The 22,088-nt window shown below is 38.5% G+C and overlaps 1 protein-coding gene and 2 non-coding genes across 6 annotated transcripts; all 3 read right to left on the minus strand.

Moving 5' to 3' along the window:
- Positions 1–389: 389 nt before the first annotated feature.
- PABPC4 (poly(A) binding protein cytoplasmic 4) lies at positions 390–12,618 on the minus strand. 4 transcript variants are annotated; one of them, XM_072417468.1, is made up of 15 exons: positions 11,987–12,616; positions 7,274–7,467; positions 7,063–7,178; positions 6,454–6,593; positions 6,114–6,208; positions 5,835–5,972; positions 4,610–4,705; positions 3,995–4,267; positions 3,825–3,912; positions 3,355–3,471; positions 2,944–3,062; positions 2,003–2,096; positions 1,796–1,926; positions 1,303–1,408; positions 390–716 (listed from the first exon to the last, which is right to left on the minus strand). In XM_072417468.1, exons 1-14 carry the CDS (start codon positions 12,177–12,179, stop codon positions 1,322–1,324), a joined length of 1,881 nt encoding a protein of 626 aa, XP_072273569.1. In that variant the 5' UTR covers positions 12,180–12,616; the 3' UTR covers positions 390–716; positions 1,303–1,321. The 4 variants fall into 4 exon arrangements, with proteins under 4 accessions (XP_072273569.1, XP_072273560.1, XP_072273576.1 ...); XM_072417459.1 differs by having other exon boundaries at positions 2,003–2,099; XM_072417475.1 differs by lacking the exons at positions 390–716; positions 1,303–1,408; positions 1,796–1,926; ... (2 more) ...; positions 3,355–3,471; positions 3,825–3,912 and having other exon boundaries at positions 4,069–4,267; positions 4,576–4,705; positions 11,987–12,618.
- Positions 3,182–3,314, minus strand: LOC140321911 (small nucleolar RNA SNORA55). The gene has a single exon (XR_011919037.1). It is a non-coding gene; the product is annotated as a small nucleolar RNA SNORA55 (small nucleolar RNA).
- LOC140321912 (small nucleolar RNA SNORA55) lies at positions 4,377–4,505 on the minus strand. Its single transcript, XR_011919038.1, has one exon. It is a non-coding gene; the product is annotated as a small nucleolar RNA SNORA55 (small nucleolar RNA).
- Positions 12,619–22,088: the final 9,470 nt, after the last annotated feature.

The following is a 22,088-nucleotide window of genomic DNA, read 5'->3' on the forward strand; positions in this document are numbered from 1 at the left end:
CTGCATTAGAAAGGACAATCTTCATTATATTTTTATTATTATTTAGTCTAGTCCTGGGGCATATGTTGCATAACAAATGAAATATAAAATTTTAGGGGTAAAAAATAATTCATAGGTAAAAATAAAATTAAGTCGAAAGCTTTTGTCCCTGCAAAAGTGAAAAATCCAGCACTGCAAATGTATAACAATTACAATATTAAAACAAGCTTTACACATTTATAATACAAGGACATCTTTTTGAATTTAATTTTTTTTAATAGGGGGAGTGAATACTCACCACGCAAATGGATTGTGTTTACTACCACAAAGTAAAAACCATATGTTATACACTAACATTTATGTGACTAGACCATATTCTGATCAGAGCATTTCAAGAACCAAAGTCAGAATGAGCAGTGTTTGAAATCTTTTATTATTTCACTGAGAAACCATTTGGATGTTACATTCAAACAAATATCTCCATACGCAAAACTGCAAAAATCCTTTGCAATCTGAAGAAAATTTTTGAGGATCTCCAGAGAAAGGATCCTAATGGCGCTCACCTAAAAGAAGACTTATCATCCCAACAGCATAAAGCGACATAGTGCATAGTCCTCAAGTTTAACAAACAAAACGGTATCTCTGGCAGAGATAAGCAGCATGTAAAGGAGACAAGACTCCTAGTGGAGAATTCCCAAACACTCCAAAATTCTGTGATTATTTGGCTTCTTTATTCCCTGTAATGAAATATAAAGTGATCATGCACCAATTATTCATAAAACAAGGCCAGAAATTAGGAGATTATTCTTTAGGATGGTGATTCACTCTACTGTCATAGCAGAAATGTTACCAGAATTAATGAAATTGTGATTGGCTTTCCTGAGAAAAGAGATGCAAGGAATTTAAAGAAACATGTCACCAGGTAATGTCTTGATAACAGTCTGTATACAAAAGTAGGATTACAGTTTTTTGTTTCTAGGGGGCATTATATAAAAAAAGAATAAAACCCCTTGGGCAATAGTAAAATTGTTCAGTCTGTAGGTAGAGCTGTATCACCAATGTAACAGTCAAAATCTTTACAACATAGGCACAGCTTTACTGTCAGATAGACTGTAGTCCCCTTGTATGGTGTACAATTCCCCACCACCTTTTAGACTGCAAGCTATTTTGGCCAGGGTCCACTCCTCCTGTTTCTTTGTATTTTGTCTGCAAGCTATATTTTGTTATACAGTGCTGTGTAATTTGTTGGCGCTTTGTAAAGTTTTTTTTTTTATTTATTAATATTACACATGGATTGTTTTTTAACATATCCAAATTACTTACAGATTCTTACAGTCCTGGTTCAGGAGGTAGCAGCAACAATTCCCACCTTCTGAGCAGCATCCTTCTTGGCTTGGTGAGCTTGCAAAACAGCAACTGCTTCCTCCACCTGATAGAAGTAAAATCAAGCAATGTATATCCAGATTTCTACATGCCTTTAATAAGAGATATTGAACATCCTTTACCTAGAAACTATTATTATTTGCAAAACCAAGATCCAGATATTGAATAGAAGGTAATGAGGTAAACACATCTATATATAGTGTAATAAACCATTCACATGCCTATTTAGATTCCACCTTTTTGTGGACAGAAAAAAAAAACAGAAAAAAACCAACCCTTGGACCTCCCTTTATTTTCTATCCACTGAACCTTTTTATTTGAATGTCTGAAAGATATATCTTCTCTTTTCCAAAAACACCCTTTTCATATGCATGTCTGTTTTTAACTGTTGTATTGCATTTAGCCTGTTTTTCTGTAGCCCATAAATATTTACCTTAGAGCGCAGAGACTCTGGGGATTCCAGCATGTGTAGCAGTTCTGAATTGTCAATCTCGAGAAGCATTCCAGTAATTTTACCCGCCAATGAGGGATGCATGGCTTGTATAAGAGGGAAGAGACGTTCTCCTAAAGTTAAGGAAAGATTAGATTCATATCTTGCTACCAATATCAAAGGCACTTCTACCAGTAAAAAGTTACTCACCTAACATCTGTTTTTGTTCTTGGGGTGGGGCAGCAGCTAACATTGAGGCCGTAAGAGGTTCTTGTCCTTGTACATGGACTGCCGGCTGAGGAGTCTGCTTTAAACGTATATATACAGTTAGCATATTATTAAAAACACTCATTTGTTTTACCTACGTATTTATGTCACTACAGACAGGAGGGTCATCTCAATGAAGAGCATTTTATCAAATCACTTTCTTTCAAATGTTCAAAACATATTTTTAGGTTTGGAGTAATTTCTTTCCCCAGAACAAGTTGGAAATTGGTAAACTTGCCTATGATTTTTTATTTTATCTTAAGATTTACATTACAGTATTCCCCAACCTCTTGGGATCCTTTTCTTATTGTCCTTAACTATCTCTCCCTGAAACCATTTTGCCAGACTGAAGCACACATTCTTATACACTCACATAAATTTATCAATGTATGCATGTATAAATGCAACAAATACAAATACCTGCATTGGAATTAGTATCAGCCCCTTGGTATCCTGTGTACAGAAAACTTCAGAATGGAAAGTGGAATGCAGCCCTAGGAGCCGATCAGGTATTTTATGTATATGTTAGCCCAGGTTGCTATGGGGATGAGTATACAGAACATCTTTACTTTCCTTTCTAACAAAGCAGATCTACAGCTCTACCTGGGCAATTTTAGTCAGTTTATGCTACAGTGCATATATATATATATATATATATATAGTAGGTATATAAAAACCCATATAAAATGGGTGCACAACAAATTTGTGTCAAATATTTCTAAATACATTTTTCCTACCTAGCAATAAACTATCATTAATTTACTAGTAGCGAAAACACTATTTAATTCACCATTTGCTTTGTTATATACAAGACAGTAAAACTGTGTGCGCTAAAAAACTATTTTTAACACAAAGCCTATTCGGTATTTAGAAAAAACGTATACCTGTATTGGCTGCACTCCAGGGAGAGGACATCGTGTATATTTGTACTGAGGCACAGGTCGGGTTGGTGGAACAGAAACTGGCTGACGAGGTCCTATTGTCTGAGTAGCAGAAGAAACCCCTAAGAGGAAAAAGGAAATTAGAACATTTACATTATGACAGTGGTCAAATTATCTATGCTCATAACGACAAAATAAAGTTAAGCAAAATCATTTAGTACATCAATATATACAAATATTTAAATGTTGCAGAGGTGTAGAGACAGAACACAAGGTGTAACATGCTCTGTCTGGATTTTCTCCGCTATTATTTTTGCACAGAAAGCAACTCTTCTCTTGCACCATGGAGCTGGGACAGGATAAGTTTCCAGTGCTGTTAAAAAAAAATCTACAGAACTGATCAGGTTTCCTTACCAACTCTCTGGGCTACGCTGGAGATACCACGAGTGCCCTGAGAACTTGAAGGGGGTATATGGCGAATTGATTGGCGGGGGCTACTCTGTCGCACTGTGTTAGGCATGGGCTGAAAGCCTAAAAAGAAACAAAATATTTTGTAGCACACTGTAATTGGTAAGAGAAATCATTAACCAGGCTGACATCGTACCTATGGTATTTTCAACCTCTAATACATGCAGTAAAAAATATTTTACAAATAAAGGTCATAAACAATGCCATCTTTCCAAAGGTAGAATTATCTGTGTTATTTAAATCCAATTACAACAGTCATCTTCTGAAAAAAGAACCTATATCATATACTGATTTCTACTGAGAAAAACTGTATTCTAAGGACAAATACCTTTGTTATGGCACTGAAAAAGGCCGCTCTGTGATAAAGCTTTTTAGTAGAGTGACCCATTTCTTTGGAGTCACGTATAAATGCTTACCCTGTGGACGTCCTGCTTGCTGCCATCTTGGGCCAGGGCGCATTTGAGCTATATGATTAGGAGCGTAATATGTAGGTCTGCTTTGAGCCTGAGAAGGGAGAAATCAAATTACACCATTGCAAAGCCAAGTAATTTAAACCCCTATAGCTGCTTTCAGATACCAAACTAACCTGTGGAACTGCTGGCACAAAGTACCCTCCCGGTGCTGGTTGAAATTGACTAATGAGAGTATTGGCAGGAAGGGCCCTCATTCCAGCTATTCGTTGCATATACTGATTCGTAAGATGAGCTTTCCGCTCTTCCTTTCTTTGAGCTAGTGCTACATAAAGAGGTTTTGAGCCTACAATTCTCCCATTCATTTCAGTGACTGCTTTAGTGGCTTCTTCAGGTGAGGAAAAGCAAACAAATCCAAATCCTTTGCTTCGTCCATCCTCTAGCATGACCTGAAAGAGGAAAAAAAAAAAAGCATACAGCTGTAGCAAAACTCTAAAAGGTGGTAGCTTTATGTGTTCATAATGGCTCAACTTATTTACAGCAAAATGTGAAGATTTTGCATGTTGCAAAGGTGTAGAGACAAAACACAAGGTTAACCATGTTCTGTCTGGATTTCCTCAGCATTTCTTTTGCACTGGAAAACCTCTCCCTGCACTACACAGCAGGGACAGGATGAGTTAACAGTGCACAGATAAATTATACACATTTAATGTGCATTTAATTAGCAGTCACCTGTAAGTTTAAGCAATATGCTCACCAATGGTTGTTATTGGTATAAGACATCCTCTCACCTTGGCGCTTGTAATTGACCCAAAAGGAGAAAACTCCTTTCGCAGCTTCTCATCGTCAATTGTGTCATCCAGATTTTTAATATACAAATTTACGCCCTAGGAACAATCAAGAAACATAAGGATTAGGGTGCATAAGATCGCTACTGAACAGATACAAAACTGCAGAACTCAAGAACTACCCAAATAATGACTTGTGGAATGAACTAAGAATCTTGAAAAATATCTGTAAATAAAATTGTGAGAAACCCAGATAAGTTTACTAATATATGGAGACACAGTCACCAGCTTCTCACACTACTCATATGAGTTGAATACTTTAAAAGAGAAAAGTTGTAGATGAACAATAGGAGTTTGGATTTATGGCAACAAGTTTGGGCTCGACAAGTACCGCCTCTTAAATTGTTATAGTATAAAAACCCTAAATAGAGAGTCTGTCAGTGACACATCACACATGACCATTAAAGTATACGCAAACGTAATCACTAAAATATTACAAAGCTTTTTATTGTCATTGTGATTTCAAATTTAATTTTAATATATTTAAATCAACTGCTTTTGCTAACTAAATCCTTGTTCTCATGCCTGTTATTGGGAGGGAACACTATCCTTAGGCTCCTAATTGTGCTTTTTTGATGCCACCCTGACACACAGGTTTTTTGATAAAGAATACAAGTAGCCATTTCAATACATATAATACAGACAGACACATAAAATGCCATAATCCAGATAGAAAAATTGGATCAAGTCACAATTCTGTCACCATTACGAAAATTGTGAGACCCGGCAACATTTTCTTCCTATTTTCTGATAACCTATTCCCTGTGTTATTAGCAAAATACAGTTCCATACCACCTGGAAATGGGCACCATTTGTTCAAACAAAGACTTACACTTTACAATGCCCAAAGCATCTATGCCATGTCCCAACTGTGGTTTTAATAGTAAGCATGTAAAAATGGTTACTCTTTGTTTGAGGCTCTGACATGAGGATGCAAGTCTTGCCTTTACCAATATGGCTGCCTAAACACAGACAGTATAGAACAAGGAAAAAATAGGTCAGTAATGGGAAAAAAGTAAGCTGCTGGGAGACCATATGTACTACTTGTGACTAGTCATTTGCCGCATTCCAGTTATTTTTTTTTTTTATTACATGATCCTTTCAAACATAGATAAAAAAGGTTCAGTATTGAGCATGGTACGTTCCTATAACAGCAGCATAAACATACCTGATAGCGACTTATTCTCTCCTGCTTCAACTGCTCAAATCGCCGCTTCAGTTCCGCTTGTCGTTCAACCTTTTTTTGCGCTCTGCCGACAAACATCACCTTTCCATTGACATCTTTTCCATTCATGTCATCAACGGCCTGATACAAACAGAAGTTTATTAGAAAAATTATAGATACTAACCCCCACATTAGATAGCAGAATTTCTGTAGAGCTCCCGAGCACCTGGCACTCCCCTGCAAACATTCTCTGTCTGCCTGGTCCTCCGTGGGAGCTCTTACCTTATTTGCATCTTCATGTTTTTCAAAGCTGACAAAGCCAAACCCTTTGGACTTGCCACTGGGATCAGTCATCACCTTAACGCTCAGAGTCTTGCCTACAGCCAAGAGACACCAGTTAACCACAACGGTCACAGGGTCACAGCATGCAGGTGCACGGCACACGCATGATACCAGGTGCCCACATGCGGGAGCAGAGTCAGAACTCAATAGGTTAACCACGGCATATGCGTGAAACCAGAAGCCCACATGCACGGGCATAGCCAAGGAGCTCATAAGTTTATTCACACACTAAGCCAGAAGCAAGTGCCCACTTGTTGGGATCAGGAATTCACTCAGTTACCATATTTGCTGAAAGTCTCCTTTAGTCGCTCATCATCCATATCTTCTCCAAAATTCTTGATATAAACATTTGTAAACTCCTTAGCTTTGGCTCCAAGTTCTGCTTCCCTCTCTCGCCTGCATTTAAAGCGCCCTACAAACCTGCAAAACAAACATGACATATATTCTGCACCAAATTTGAAAATATTCATTAAAAACAAAAATTCTTTCCCAACTGTACAGAAGAACACTTCCAGCTATGCTTTGCTTATGTATGGTAGGATGTAAATTTCAGATCTAAAATTAGAATTCCACACAAATAAACAGATGTAAAGAGATATAGAAGACATTAATAAATACTAAACACTTCAAACACAAGGTATATTGTGATTTCTCTATTGACCTAAATGTATTTTTTTTTTATTCATACTCTGCAGAAGCAGAAAAGTCTGAAGTCAGAAGTGTTCAAAACAAAACTGGTTAGTAATACTACTAGATTTATATCAATGGCAGCAAAATGTGTTTGTAGCTTATTTCCTTGTAGACTATACAGATAATGGCAGTCTACTAAAAAAAACAATCCTAGAAATGCGGCACATTCCACCATCCCTGCCAGGATATCGCCTCTCACACTTTGCGGTCGTTCAGCAGCATGCCGTTCATCTTCTCAATGGCTCTGTCTGCAGCATCTTGTGTCTCAAAGTGCACAAAAGCGTACCCCTTGGAGCCATTCTCATCACACACCACCTGTAGGAGAGTGGGTGTTAGATGAGTCCTTGATATCTCAGGCAAAAAGCATCTCAGATCAAGGTAGGCAGAAAATGTGAAAGACAGAAACTAACCTTACATGAAAGAATGTTGCCAAACGCAGAAAACGTGTCATAAAGTGCTTTGTTGTCAATTGATTTGTCAAGGTTTTTTATGAAAACATTGCCCACGCCAGATTTCCTAAGAGATGGATCTCGCTGTGACCACATAATACGAATGGGCTTTCCTTTAATCACATCAAAGTTCATAGTGTCCAGGGCCCGTTCAGCTGTAAAGATAAAGAAATACATTTTAAAATGCAAGTACATATGTATTGCTTGTAAACTATGATATATTATTATTTTGTTTCAGTGCTGGGTTTTAGGCAAAGCACTGAAAACAGTTAAAAAGCATCTGTAAACATTTTTTAGCTCCTAAAAGATTTACAATTGTTATAACGGTCTTGCAACTCAAGCACAGACCAAAGTTTTGGATGGCTGTGATGTCCAAAGCCCGTTGAGAACTAAACCCCTATCCCCAAAATAGGTAAGCATTCCTCTTATATTCTTTCACAGGATGCTCGGGTCTAATATCTGCCAACCAGGAAAAGGAACATTTTATTGATAAAAAAAAAATATTATAGACTGGGTGTGATTATGAGCATCAGTAAGGTTGGTTATAGGGCAGTGAACACTAAAGGCTGTAGCACATCAGGTCTCTTAGTATTGTGACTGTATTTTGTATAGAAAGCATAACATTTTGGCAGACAGGTTGTGGGCATTACTAGAGTGTGCAAGCAAATTGAGACTACCAATGCCCAACAAAGTTGGAGGTGTGAAGACAACTCCCCTGGCAGTCTGGAGTACTATTTTAGCATGACAAAATGACAGCTAGCATTTTAATAAGGAGAATCGGCAATGACACTGTAGACATTTCTTTCAATACAATTAATTAAAAGGACAACAGCGCTTTCAGGTATTTCTCATTTGACTGCCTAGTACAAATTCCTAATACAAGTTATCTGCACAGGCAGCCTTTGCCATTCTTGTGATACACCTAACATAAGCTAAGCAGTGGCCACAAGAACCTCCAACACCCATTCAGAAAAAGGAACAAGCCATAGAAGAGATTTGTACTACAAAATTAAACCAGAACATGAAGGCAAGTGCTATTTACACCCAGGGTTCACCTTTCACTGCTTGGCTCTCAGTCAGGCATGCTAAACGCAAATAACAGTGAGTTTAAAGTGGAGTTAATCTTAAAGTGACCACATTATGAATACTGAGGACCCCACCAACTTCAGTTCAGAAAACAATTACAGTACCTTCGTAGTTACCAATCTATAATTGCAATAAGCATTTCATCCTTGAGAAATGGGCCCATATTTCCCTCCAAAGTATTAGTCTACATTATTATGTAAAAAGTAGCATAATTCAGAAAATTCAAAAATTGATTGCTTTAACTTTTATTGAAAAGGGAGAATCTGGCTGTTCAATAAGCTGAAAAATAGAGATACTAATGTATGCCTACTTTTTATTCTATTTTCTTTTTTTTTTTACATACCAAGTATACATTAAAAAGAAAAAAAATGCAGGTCAGGCACTCAGCCCAGTTTACATGTACACAGGTCAAGCTCTGTGGGAGCAGCTGGCATTTCTGAGTCTATTTTTAGCTAGGTAGATTTATAACCTGGTTATAGCTGAAAAGAACTCACTGGGGCCAAAGAATATTATCAGTAACAAGCAAATCTAAATGCTCTCTAATGATTAAGAGGTGAACTTCTACATAATGCTAACAACGTACATACACAGTGATGGAATGTATACATTTTGGAAAAAGTTAGCTAGAAAAATGAAAAAAAACAAAACGTGTGTTAGTGTTTAGTGTTTTTAGATCCAATAGGGGAAGATTAAGATACCTTTCAGGTTATAATGCTATCAAGAGCTCAGAAAGAGAGATTTCCCCAACGTCTTGTTATAGCTAAACCTGTAACAAGAAACTATTTCTACTTCTGTGTATATTGTCAGAGATTTATTTAGTTCCAGACATGGCAAATCATGAATCAGGAAGTAACGTATTATTTCACTGCAGCCTCCATCAGCAGTAAAACCTGCCAGGAATTCTCTGTTAATATTCACCAAATAAGGCTGGGTCCACACGGACAGTTTGAAAAATGCATTTAAAAGGTTCCTACTATATGCATTTTTTTGTACCTTTACTAGCATTTTAAAGCTTGCCCTTAAACCACTGGAAAACATATGCCGCGTTTTCCTGCATTTACGTTTCAAGCACTTATATAAACGCGGGAAAACACCCCAATTGAAATGAATGGACGCGTTAACCCTTTTCCTTGAGGCACGCAACATTGCAAGAAGCGTTATCTTTAACGCTCAAAAACGTGCCTCAAGGAAACGTCCTGGTGTAGATTAGCCCATTGGAATGCATGGGAATTTCAAACATGGGCTTTTAAACACTCAGGTTAAACACTGGGGAAATAGTCTGTGTAGACGGAGTTTGAAGAAAAAAACTAGGTACAGATTCAAATTATGGAGCCTAAAAATATTGGATCGGCAACCACGGACTTGTTTTAGAAGTTATAAGCTGTGGGTGGGTAGTCTCTCTTCTTGCCTCACTATTAGCAGATGTAAAGCCTAAAAAGATAACATTTTCCCCCTCAGTTGCATACAAGTGCTGCTTAGGTAAAATGTTTCGATACCCACTTCCTGTCTACATTCAGCATCTGTGTCAGCTGCAACATTTGTGAATAGGCTCTATGGGTGATCTGGCTTTGGCATTATTCAGGCCTTATTAAGGTTTCAGCCCTGTAAACCTTTTCCCAAACATTTCAGATTCTGCAGGTTAGCATTTCAGCATTATGATTACACAATACAATTCCCATTTAATAAGCATTTGGATATTTATCAAAACAATGTTATCAGTGCAATCTGATACAGTCATGTCTTGCCTTTTTTTAGGCTGACAGAGTATATGGAAAGTAGCTGCACAAAATTGTACACGTCTGACCCCCCAAGAAGGCCTGAGCTTCAACGTCATAAACGTTACTTACTATGTGCACTAGGGGGATTCAGGGCCTCAATGTATTTTTGCAAGTTATGTAAAACTACCTGATGATTAGCTTTTTTTTTTTTTATCAGTGGGCATATACTATAATAAACAGTGACATGGCAGCACATTATGGTGGATTTCTCCGATGAGGCAGTGGGAAGGAGGGGGGCTTGATGCCCTGGGCCCAAAAGAAGACAGTTTAATAATTCTGGGCACCACTAGCTTGCTTGGGTAATATGTAAATGTGTGCCAAAACAACATCTATTGGAAATTACCTAATAGGTAATGCAGAATGGTGATTATTATAAAATGTTGTCAGTCCAGTAGTAGGCCTAAAGGTAAAAATGTCAACTCAACACTTGCAACTAAACCATATAGAAAATCAATACAATATTACACCAAATACAAATAAACTGAAAAATAATTTATTAAGAGGGAACAAAACTTCTAAAATGTTATCTCCCAGGAACTTTTGCCATAAATTTTGCATAGCATATTAGAACATGTTTACCTAACAACACTTCTCCAGCGATATGATGGTCGCGGTCCCACTCTACACTGGTACTTTCATAGTCACCCAGTATTCTTCCTTGGCTGGAGTCTTAACATATTAATTGGCCATGCCAGGAGGACTCCAATTCATTATCACCCAACTCTCTGGAATGGTCTTCCTCATTCTATTCGGCTTGCCCACCCATCTTCTGTCTTTTGAAACCATCACTACTTCCCACCACTACATATCTCCCATCCTATTGTGTGTGAAATTCCCCCACCTACTAGATTGTAAGCTCTTCTGGGCAGGGTCCTCTCCCTCCTGTATCACTGTCTGTATCTGTCATTTGCAATCTATATTTAATGTACAGCGCTACGTAATATGTTGGCGCTATACAAGTCCTGTTTATTAATAATAATAATATCGAGAGTTACTTAGTCCTGGCACTATATCATACACTGATGTGTACATGGGTGTGTAGTCAGTAAAAACAAAACCAATGACAGCTATTGAAGTATCTGTGACAGAAGACAGTCTGTCAGTCTTAAGAGTTTCAGTTCAGCTTAATTGGTATTTGTTATGGGTCCATCAGTGTAGCCTCTATTATTATTTTTCTAAAGCTATGTCTAGAACTGCTTCTCACAATACATGAGACAGAGATGAGTTGTGGCCCCACCACATCATCAGGAGGTAGAATTAAAACAAAAATTTTTTGGTATGATGAAGCCAATTAACAGCAAAAAGGTAAACAGTTTTGTATGCAATATTGTACTGTCATAAAGCCTCATACAGAGTGCAGATTTTGTAGCCTACGCTGCTCGTTCCTGATCATTTCAAGTTCCAATAGTGAAAATCTAGGGTTCATACAGGTATAGTTTTGGCAATCCACCATGCTGCGCCTCCTACTTACCCCCTCCTGACAACACAACAGCTATTACTTGATATGATGACAAAGGTCACCGGGATAAACCCATTATCTCTAATCAAATGTATACAATATAAAAGCTTGGGCTACTTATAGTATTTCAAATAAATACATGTAAATGTTATGACACATTGCCATACGTGTTCTGGTATTTCTGAATGTTGTTCATATTCATGGAAAGTGGTGAAGGCCGGAGAATAAGATCTGGTGCCTGTACTCTAGGCTCATATTCCCTGGGTGATCTGGATCAGAACACTGGGCTTGGTGGTACTGTTTTGGCCCATACTGTGGGGTACACATCACGTGACATAGGTGCCCACTTACCATCTGCAGGCTGTTGGAAGTTGACATAGGCATAGCCTAGAGATCTCCGGGTGATCATGTCCCTGCACACTCGTATGGACAACACCGGTCCCGCTGGACTGAACTTTTCATACAGCATGGCCTCCGTGACATCAGGGTGTAGGTCCCCCACATACAGAGACGCCATTGGGTAGCTGCTGGTAGCGGTGTGCATCTCTCACCAAATTTCAGCTAATAATGAGAACCGATGTGATCTCCACAGGAGAAATACCGGGAGCGGTAAGGCTTATAGATAGGTGCAATCAGCAGCAACAGGTAGAGGAGCGGGTGACCCGGTGATATGCAAGCCGTGGCCTCCTGGCAGAGTAATGGGATCCCGGGGAGCAGCCCCAGGGGACCGGCAGTGGGTGTGCGGAGAGTGCGCGGCCCGGCCAGCAATACGCAGCAATGAGCGGCGTGTAGTGCGGTTTCACTAGAGGAGCGGCTGATGTTTGGTGAAGGGACCGGGGGGTTATTTCTTGCTTTATGTAGTGTGTAACGAGCTGCGTGTCGTGAGGTTTTTACCCCTTCTTCTTTATAGTAGAGTTTTTACGCCCCGGTCACCCACAGGAAAGCACGCTTTGGCCGGCACCCCGCTGCGCAGGGAGGACGAGAGAGACCGGGGAGGAGAACATGCGCAGCTTTTATATCCTGCTCGCAGGAAAGCCGGTGTAACTGACAAATCACAGCGCCATCTGCTGGCGCCAGGTGTCTTGCTATTGGGAGCTTCTAAAGTGACCGTTTAATCAATTTAAAATAAAATTAAAAAATGTTCTGAGAGAAATATGAGAGCAGCAACGGCTTCCATCACCGCATCCCATCATTCAAATCATGTGGCTGTTAAATTATTACTTATGATTAATACACATTTTTTTTATATCGCTATCATATTATGCAGCGCTAGTCATGTCACTAACTGTCCCTCAAAGGAGCTCACAATCTAATGTCCCTACCACAGTCATATGTCAATAATGTAGTCTAAACCTAACTGCATGGTTTTGGATTGTAAGAGCAGGGCCCGGAGGAAACCCCCATAAACACAGGGAGAACCTGCAAACTTCATGCAGATATTGTCCTGGCCACCATTCAAACCTGAGACCTAGCGCTGCAAAGGGCAGTGCTAACCACTGAGCCACCATGCTGCCCACCATTCACTGAAACATTCCCTGGTGGAGAATCGTTTAGGTCAATCAATGTGTTTCGATGGCAGTAACTGATTCTGCAGCAGAGAATGTCAGTGAATGTCAGATTCACCTGTTTAAGACCCACTATTGATGAAGTTACCTCCAGCCATTTACAGATATTGTACTGTATATCTACTCACAAAAAAAAAAAAAATCTATCAATTTGACTTTTTGCAATATCTAATCTATATTATTTTACTGTCTGACTCAATACTATTCTACAGAGGATGTGTGTGAACTATAAAAACAATAATTCTTCCTATTGTTAAACAGGATTTATATAGCACTAACATATTACACAGTTCTGTACATTAAATAGGGGATGTAAATGACAGATAAATACAGTGACGCAAGAGGAAGAGAGGACCCTGCCCTGATTCCTAATAAAATATGTCACTGGCATATCTCACACATCATACTGAAATTTGGATTACATATATTACAATGGTACCTCGGTATAACTCCGCTTCGGAATAAGTCCAACTTGGTATAAGTCCTGTTTGGACACAAAAAAGTATGCTTGGTATACAACCTTTGGGCTAGAACTTGTATGGGTCAAAATGAGTCATAGCACCGCGCACTACCCTTATTTACCTCTCCCAAGACAAAGCCATGACTGCCCACGAGTGTCAGTACACCAGTTGCTAACATTCAGTGAACAACCCGCGCTATAACTCTCTGTGAATTACATAACATCTCCTTCTCCTCCCTTCTAAGCACCATCTTAGTAGGCACTTGAAATTTTCATTTATTTCATCTAATTGCTTTTGTATTTATGCATTTTAGTATTAAGCAGTGTTTAAATTATGTTATACAGCCCCAACAATGTATAATATTTCAATAACGATAGGATTTTTTTCATGGGAACGGATTAATCATTTTCCTTGTATTTCTTATGCGAAAAATTTTTTTTTGGTATAAATCCAAGGATCTAGAACGGATTAAGGATTTTTACCAAGGTACCATATTACCTTGTTATTTTTTAGAGCTGTTGCAACATTACCAGTTTTGTTTGAAATTTAACTCTATTATTTAATTCTAGGGAGAAAATACTGCAATCTGATCCAAGCCATGGTGTGCCGCAACATGTTACATACTAGTATTTCTTCCTACCTTAAAATCTTTTATAGGGTCATCAGGCCTGGCAATTAGCTGCCCAAAAGTCATACCAACATATTCAATTAAAAAATTCTTTACATTTAATCAAATCTGTCCTATGCTGGTTAATACAATTTAAACAATGTGGGATTGTATGGCTGGGTTCAAGGAGGTGCATGCAATAATGTAATCTTTTAAAAGTGAAATGTATTACTTTTGTACACATTTATATGTAACCAAGGTTAAAACCACACTTTTCCCTACTACAATTCTTTATACTGCCATTTCAAAATAAATGTAATAACAAAGCTTGAGAGAAAGGTTAAGTGCTGTATAACATTTCTGTTAACTCTGACTTTCTCGCTATCAATAAAAGATCTTGATGAAAACATTGCTGCAACTCTGGGGACAAATAAATGTGGTGATGTATCAATAAGCTGATGCAATATTACAACAACAAATGCATGCTGTAATCATAGCTAAATGCCATTCAAGTAAATGTTTGTGTGTGACTTTTATTTTGGCTAGGCAGTGTATGTTGAGTAGGGTGTGTGAACTCTTAGGGTAGGTGGTATATGTGTATATAATAGGTTATTGCAATATGTTAATTCTCCCAGCACCAAGAGCAATGCCCTACCTATAGGCTCCACTTACACTAAGTCTGCATAGGCTTTTATTATTATTATTATTATTAAACAGGATTTTTATAGTGCTAACATATTACGCAGCGCTGTACAATAAATAGGGGTTGCAAATGATAGACTAATACACACAGTGATACAGGAGGAGAGGACCCTGCCCTGAAGAGCTTTTTAGCCTAATGGTCCTAAATAATCCACTTCAGTGAACTTTGGAGAAGAGAAAAGTATTCAAAAGTACAAAACAACTAAATCATGGCATTGAGAGATTGTTGAACATTGCACATAATATTTTAAACTTGTACACACAAGGTTATAAAAACCAACATGATGTAATAAACGTGACAAAACGATGATTGCAAGCAAAACTGTTGTGGATGGACCCCATCTTTTAGTCAACCATTACAAACATTATCCTGGCAGAACCACAATTAGAGAAAGAATGGAAAAACTATCACCAGCTTTTTTTTAAAAAAAAACATGCCTACATAGTTTGAACCGCTTCTGTTGATCATACATATTGTTTTCAATACACTTGCTGTCCAGTCATTATTTACGCCTGTGTAACAATGGCCTAATATAAAGACAGATCTTGGTGACCTGTGAGACATGCTTTTATGTAGTATTCAATAGAACTAAACATCCAGTAGCTCTACTTAGGGGCCTTTTTTATAGAGCAGTGAATATGATATTCACTGAAATATTCCTTAGTGGGGAGTGCCACTGAAACACACAGACCCTAAAGATTCTCCACCAGGAATGGTTCAGTGAACCCTTAGAGTTTTCACCTTCCATTACTCCTATTGTGGACCTATCACCAAAATTTTAACTTTACATAAAAGGGTAGAAAACACTTCCATGTAACTTAAAAATTTTTTTTTAAGCCCGTTCACACAAAAAAAGAAAAAAGGTAAAGCCCCTCCTCTTCTGTCTATTGTTAAAGTACATCACACATCACAGAAGGATTGTGGCTGCTCTTCTGCACAGGCATGCACAGGAGACGCTTTTTCCTGCAATGAGAAAAAAAATGCTGATCTTGCACATGCGCAGTGACAGTGGCTACATTGCTCGATCTTGCTCCTGCACATTGTGAGATTGGGTGACATAGCCAGGTAGACGATGGCAGCGCCCAGCCCTTCCCCCGCACTGGGATGAAAGTGGCTTACAGGATGGCGTAGGACCCAATCGAGAACAGCTCCGGAGGGATCAGAGGCTCTGCAAGAAGTAAAGGGAATGTGATTTTTTTTCTAGTTTAGTTCTGCTTTATGGAAGTGCTTACAAAATGTATACAACTGTTTGTCATAAGTTCTGACAGGTATTTGTAATGTTCCTTTTTCCACAAAGAATATCGGACACATGTAACTTCCGTAGAATGCTTGGGAAAATGCTTACCAAACACAAACAATACCCTGCAAATTACTAGTCATGTCTTTGTTGAATGACTGCTAGATTATGAATTCCTTTTTAATTTCACTCCTTATTTCAAGTGTATGCAAACACTTTGTGTAAGCCTACCCTAAAGAATAACAATTTAAAGATTAATTCCAGGTAAAGAGCTAAATATACAAATGCAATATGTATATATTGAACAGAGATGCTTTACATGTTAATTTTTCTCTGCTAAAGCCAAATAACACTTACAGGTCCCTGGTCCCTCCCCCAGCCTGTGACTGGGCGGTGAATAGAAAAGCAGCATATTGATAAGCTCAGTTCTCTAACACTCTGTTCTCTTCCTCCTGCACTGCACAACTTATTGTCTCCTCGTTTTAACAGTGTAATTATGTGTTTACAGCTTTCAGACCTAGATGTATATTGTATTATTGTAAATATTCAAACAGTTAACCATACTTAATATATGTTTCTAGTTCCCTGACATCTGAGTTTACTTTGACAATTAACAGTTCTGAGAACCAGTCCTTACTTCAGACTAATATATTCTAATAAAATCTGTTCAAGTACAGATCCTCCAGGTGACCCACACCTCCAATGACCTAAGGTTATTCTAATAATCTAAAATTGCCTTTGTACCTTTGCTTTCATGGCCACTGTTTTGGATAGGCAAATTGGGCAATTGCCCATAACTTGCATTCCCTAGAGCAGGGGTCAGCAAACTTTTTGGACTACTAGGCCATTTCAGGAGGTCAAGAAGGCACACTAGGCCAGAAGAAACAAGGTGCCCAAGGAAGGGTTTAATCTCCAAACATGCCTGCAGGCGAGCAGCCTCAGTGTAGTCTCTGTACGTGTGCGCATGCTTGGCATCGAAATGCCCCTTGAGATTCGACTGCTTGAAAGTGATGTTGGTGTCGTTGCACACTAAACACAGGGCTTTGTTGCCGCGTAAGACGAAGAAAAATTTGTCAGTCCATTCAGGGTTGAAGACACGACGTTCGAGGTCAACCTTCCGGAGACTGGTAGCTGCACACTGCTTCTGCTCCTTAGGCATAGTAATAGGGGTTACTGTGCGGGAACCCAATATCGTAAGAACTTGCCATAACATGACAATTCAGTTAGGCCGGATCCAACAATAAATAACTAGGGGGTCGTTAGGCCGGACTGGTATACTGGTTAGGCCGTATCCGGCCTAAAGGCTGGAGTTTGCCTACCTCTGCCCTAGAGCTTCAACCTACTTCCCAAATCACTCACTGTACCTAAGGAGCTTAAGTTGCTACAAAAAAGAGAACTCTCTGCCCCACTTTCCCCTATGTACACTAGGGGCGGCAGATAGGAAATACATCACCTGTAGTTAATGTACAGCGCTGCATAAATTGTTGGCGCTATATCAATCCTGTTTAATAATAATAATCACATGCAAGTATGCTGGGCCTGGATAAGATTGGGTTGTCATTCTGTGTATGGAGCAGGTACATTTGTGTGTAGGTTTATGTATGTAATGAAGTACTGTGTGTACAATTGTGTATTTGTTTTTGTAAGGGATAGGTAGCGGGCACTAGGCTTCTTGGGTTGGGCATGCAAAACCAGTCTGGTGTTTTTTTTCCAAACAGTACTGTGTTTGTTGGTAATGGGTCACCAAAAATGTAAAGAATGGTCTACAGGGCTCCAAATGAACAAAACTAAGCCTTTACACAAACACATTTTACAAGGCTACCCAATTGCAGTTCCTGGGGTTATCAAACTCTGAAATGTATGTAAAGAAGCCTGAGCAATTTAAACATCCTAGACAAGATGTGTGTATATAGTGTGTATATTTGTATGTATGTTTATGTATGCAATACAGTGCTATGAGTGTATGTTTTTTTTTTTGTAATATGCAGATTGTGTGTGTGTTTGTGTGTGCAGAGCAAGTTATATATTATATCAGTGTTTCTCAACCAGGGTTCCTCCAGACGTTGCTAGGGGTTAGTATAATGAGGTGTGAGTGGTGGTGATGTTATTATATATAATATTAGGTAAGTAGTCCTAGCAGACTATGTGCCAACCCTTTGGATAAAAGTATTTAAAGAAAATAGAAAAGCAGGGTTTTTTGGCAAAGGAGAGTATTGTATTCATTGATGATTCTCATAAATAGCAATACAAAACATTTTAGTTTCAGTAAGCCACAATAAGGACTTGTGATCTACAAAATGTAATTTGGGCCCTAGGGGACACAATACAAACGTCATCTAGCATATGCACATATAAATAACCATACGTATTATAACTTGCAAAACAAGATAATTGTTTGTGTCCACCGATGCCGGTGCCTGGCATGTTTCACCTTACTAGGCTTCCTTAGGGGAATCGGTGCGCCAACAAATTTTTACACATGTAGTTATTGTATCTAAGTCAGAGACCAGTCTCAGCAAAGCATTACCATCTAACATGACTGACGGGGATGTACGGGGTGAAAGCGGCCAAGCCCCAATAGGGGGCAGGGCTGTCAAATTGAGCACTCATCTAGAAAAGAGTGCTCCCGTCCCCGAGTCGAGAGTATGAAGTGGATACCTTAGTGATAAAGGAGAAATCTCAACTTGAATATATTGAAAGAATTACCCTAATGAGATCAGAGTCAATATTAGTACAATGATGTATATATGATGTAAAGTCATGAAAACATAAATAAATATAATAGCTTTTTGCAATTCATAGTCAGTATAGTTTTATGTACATAATTATACAGAATTTTTGCAAAAAACTTTTTCATATTTCATGCAGAGTAATGCAAAAATCACAAGTAACATTTAAACACTTTATGCAAAAAGAATAGTGGTATGTGATATTCTTGATAAAACACGAGTAGGGTTATAATGTTGTTTAGTAGGGTTGGAGGAATGGTTTGAAGCTGAAAACATTGCTCAGACCAGGGAAATGATCGGCTTTTAGTGAGAAAATCCACTTGGTTTCTGATTGTAATAATTTCTTATTGTAGTCTTCGCCCCTGGGATTAGGTAGTACTTATTCAGGGGGGGGCAAACGTAATACAGTGGGTGTCAAGCTTGTGTTCAGCACTCATGTGACAGCTGATAGGGGTTATCATTTTACCATTTTTGATCGAATATATATGTTTTTATATATACGTAAGGTTTTTGGTAATGAGATTAATGATTCCTGAGGATTGACAGTTAACATGGTATTTAATTTTGTGTACAGTACCATTTGATAATAATATTGCCTGATTCCCATTAATCCAATCACATTGATCATAATTGAATACAATACTCTCTTTTTGGTTGCTAGGGGTTCCTTGAGCAATGAGCAATTTGTGTCACTCAGGTCAATTTAACGGATACTTTTGATCTTTTTGGCTATCCGTAAGGATGGCATTCTTCCCACTGGCCAGCAATGGAAGAGGCATTCATGCCATTGACCACTAAGCTAGAGCATCATGAACTGGGCATATTATAAATATATTATATTGGTTATTCCAAAAGGCTGCATGATATATTACTCCCACTGATGCCAGAGATTTTTTGTTTTACTTCTGGATTTTGCAGAGGAATGTTTTTCCCACTGCAGTAGAAGATATCACTCCCACTGACACCAGAACATTTTTTACACCTACTGATCTTAGAGACTTTTTTACTCCTACCAACAAGAGGTGCATGGAGATTCTTTATTTCCACTAAAGTAGGTATGTTTTTAGCCCCCATGGCTGTCTTGGCATGTGTGAGTACTGACACACAGACCTTTTGCCCCTCTCATTGATACAAAGGCATTGTAAACTCCCATTGATCACTAATTCAGAGGTGATTTTTACTCTCACTGAGCAATGATATAAGGCCATGAGTCATTCCTGCCAATCACTAAAACAAGAAGATGCTTTACTTCCACTGGCCACTGTACATGTAAAGGCATGTATACTCATTCATACTGTATTCATTCTTCCCAAGCACCACAGTTTATCAAGTACATAAAATAACTGTAAACCCTGCCAGAAATGCAGGTTACTTCCTGTAAGCTGAAACAAAAATAAACTTATCTTTCTTCTTTAATACTGGTATAATCACATCAGCCCTCAAGTACTGTAGATGAATGAAGACAGGCATGCCCAGCACATGCACTCACCCAGAGTATGTAAGGTACAATCCTTCATAGATTTTAGGAGCAGTAGGTGATATACAGCATGGTATAAAGAGTGCAGCAGTTACAAGGGTGTAATGCACTGCCCCTTATATTGGTGGTCAATTGGATGAATGCCTCCTTACATTGATGGTGAGTGACAGGAGAAAATAACCCTTATATAGTAGTTAATGAGGGTAGAAAATGCCCAGCCACAATGTCAGTGGGATAAAACTGCCCCTTACATTGGTGTCAGTAGGAGGAGAGCCACTCTGCATTGCTTCCAATGAGGGTAGGAAAACCTCTTTTATCCATGTTAGTAAGAGTAGGAATATCATTACATTATTGTAAATTAGAGTAGGTAATATTTTTATGATGGTGTCAATGGGGGAAGGTAGCCCATTTACGGGTAATAAGGTAAATTTGTCAATGCTTTACAAAACGAAAATCAGAAAATAGTAGAAAAAAAGCCAGATGTTTTTGAAATGGGGTGTGTATTTTCTCTTAGATTTGAATTTTAATTTAGGCAAATTTTTGTAACCACAAACACTGCTTTAATAACCACCAATACACCTTTCAACCTTTTGGCTAGCATGGTCAAAGGAACCAGTTAAAGGACCCTCAAAGCAGGTATAGTGTGGTATTAAGCTGCCTTGTGAGATATTACAGTTAGCTTTCAAACTTTCTTAACCTTGGTGAAGTCTTGTGCCCTACCCTCTTCTTGTTCACAGTTCTTCCCTTGAAAGTCCATTTTAAAATGGTTTGTCGTTAACAGATTGGATGGGAAAATGGCTCCACTTATTTCATTTTATTGATTATCATTTTAGTTTGTTGGGAATTTGAAGGGCTAGGATACTCGGACACTTAGTTTTTTAAGTTGTTGGCTTTTGTTTCAGCAGATGGTATTGTAAAAATCTTATTTCTTTTGGGAGTATTTTTGTGCAAAACTTCCTTTTATTGCATGGATATTAAGTATTGTTGGGTATGTCCTTGTTGATGGCCAGATTTTCCTGCTCTTGGCCAATTTTCAAATATTTGTAAGGCTGACATTTTTGTAGGAGAACACCTGTCTGTGCATTAACATGTCTGTTACATCCAGATAAGGCAAAACTATTGCTGACCAATTTCTATACAATTGCTAACCTGTCCACCCCTTAAAGCAGATCTAGTACTACTTGATGAGAAGCATCTGTTGCTGCTAAAGATATTTAAAAGAAATAAATAAATGGGGAGCAATCAGCAACCATATGCCACAAATAGTCCCTTCATTTGGGCCAATAGAATAATATATTACAGCTTATTTTCAGCTAACACAAATGTAAGATAAGGTTAGCTTACATCAGCTTGTAATAGCTCAGAGTCCAGTTTACAAACAGGTTGTAGCTTTAGGTCCAACATTCTGGCAGGAAATTTACAGCTTCTCAGCACAGAGCTCAGTATCCATTCTTGTTTCCAGCTTGCATGCTGCCATTCACTCGCACACATAGAATCCTCTGACAGTACACCTGTGCCCAGACCTCCTGTCTGGCTAGAGCAAAGTCCAGGTGTGTACAGGTGGAATGGAAAGGCCCATCCAGTACCTTTGTTCCTTCCCAATAAGTCCAGAGCTGTGATACAACTAACCAGAGCAACCTTGTGCAAACTTACAAGTGCTTCCTACTATTTCTG

Source organism: Pyxicephalus adspersus, chromosome 1 (genome assembly GCF_032062135.1).
Source record: "Pyxicephalus adspersus chromosome 1, UCB_Pads_2.0, whole genome shotgun sequence".
In the NCBI taxonomy this organism is placed as follows: Eukaryota; Metazoa; Chordata; class Amphibia; order Anura; family Pyxicephalidae; genus Pyxicephalus; species Pyxicephalus adspersus.

Bases quoted from the DNA above. Each gene is read 5' to 3' on its own strand.
- PABPC4 (XM_072417459.1), bottom strand. From the start codon at position 12,179: ATGCACACCGCTACCAGCAGCTACCCAATGGCGTCTCTGTATGTGGGG. The intron at 6,594-7,062 runs GTGAGAGGCGAT...TTTGTTTTGCAG, and splicing joins CTGCTGAACGACCGCAAAGT to GTTTGTAGGGCGCTTTAAAT. The intron at 1,409-1,795 runs GTAAATATTTAT...TACTTCTATCAG, and splicing joins CAGAGTCTCTGCGCTCTAAG to GTGGAGGAAGCAGTTGCTGT.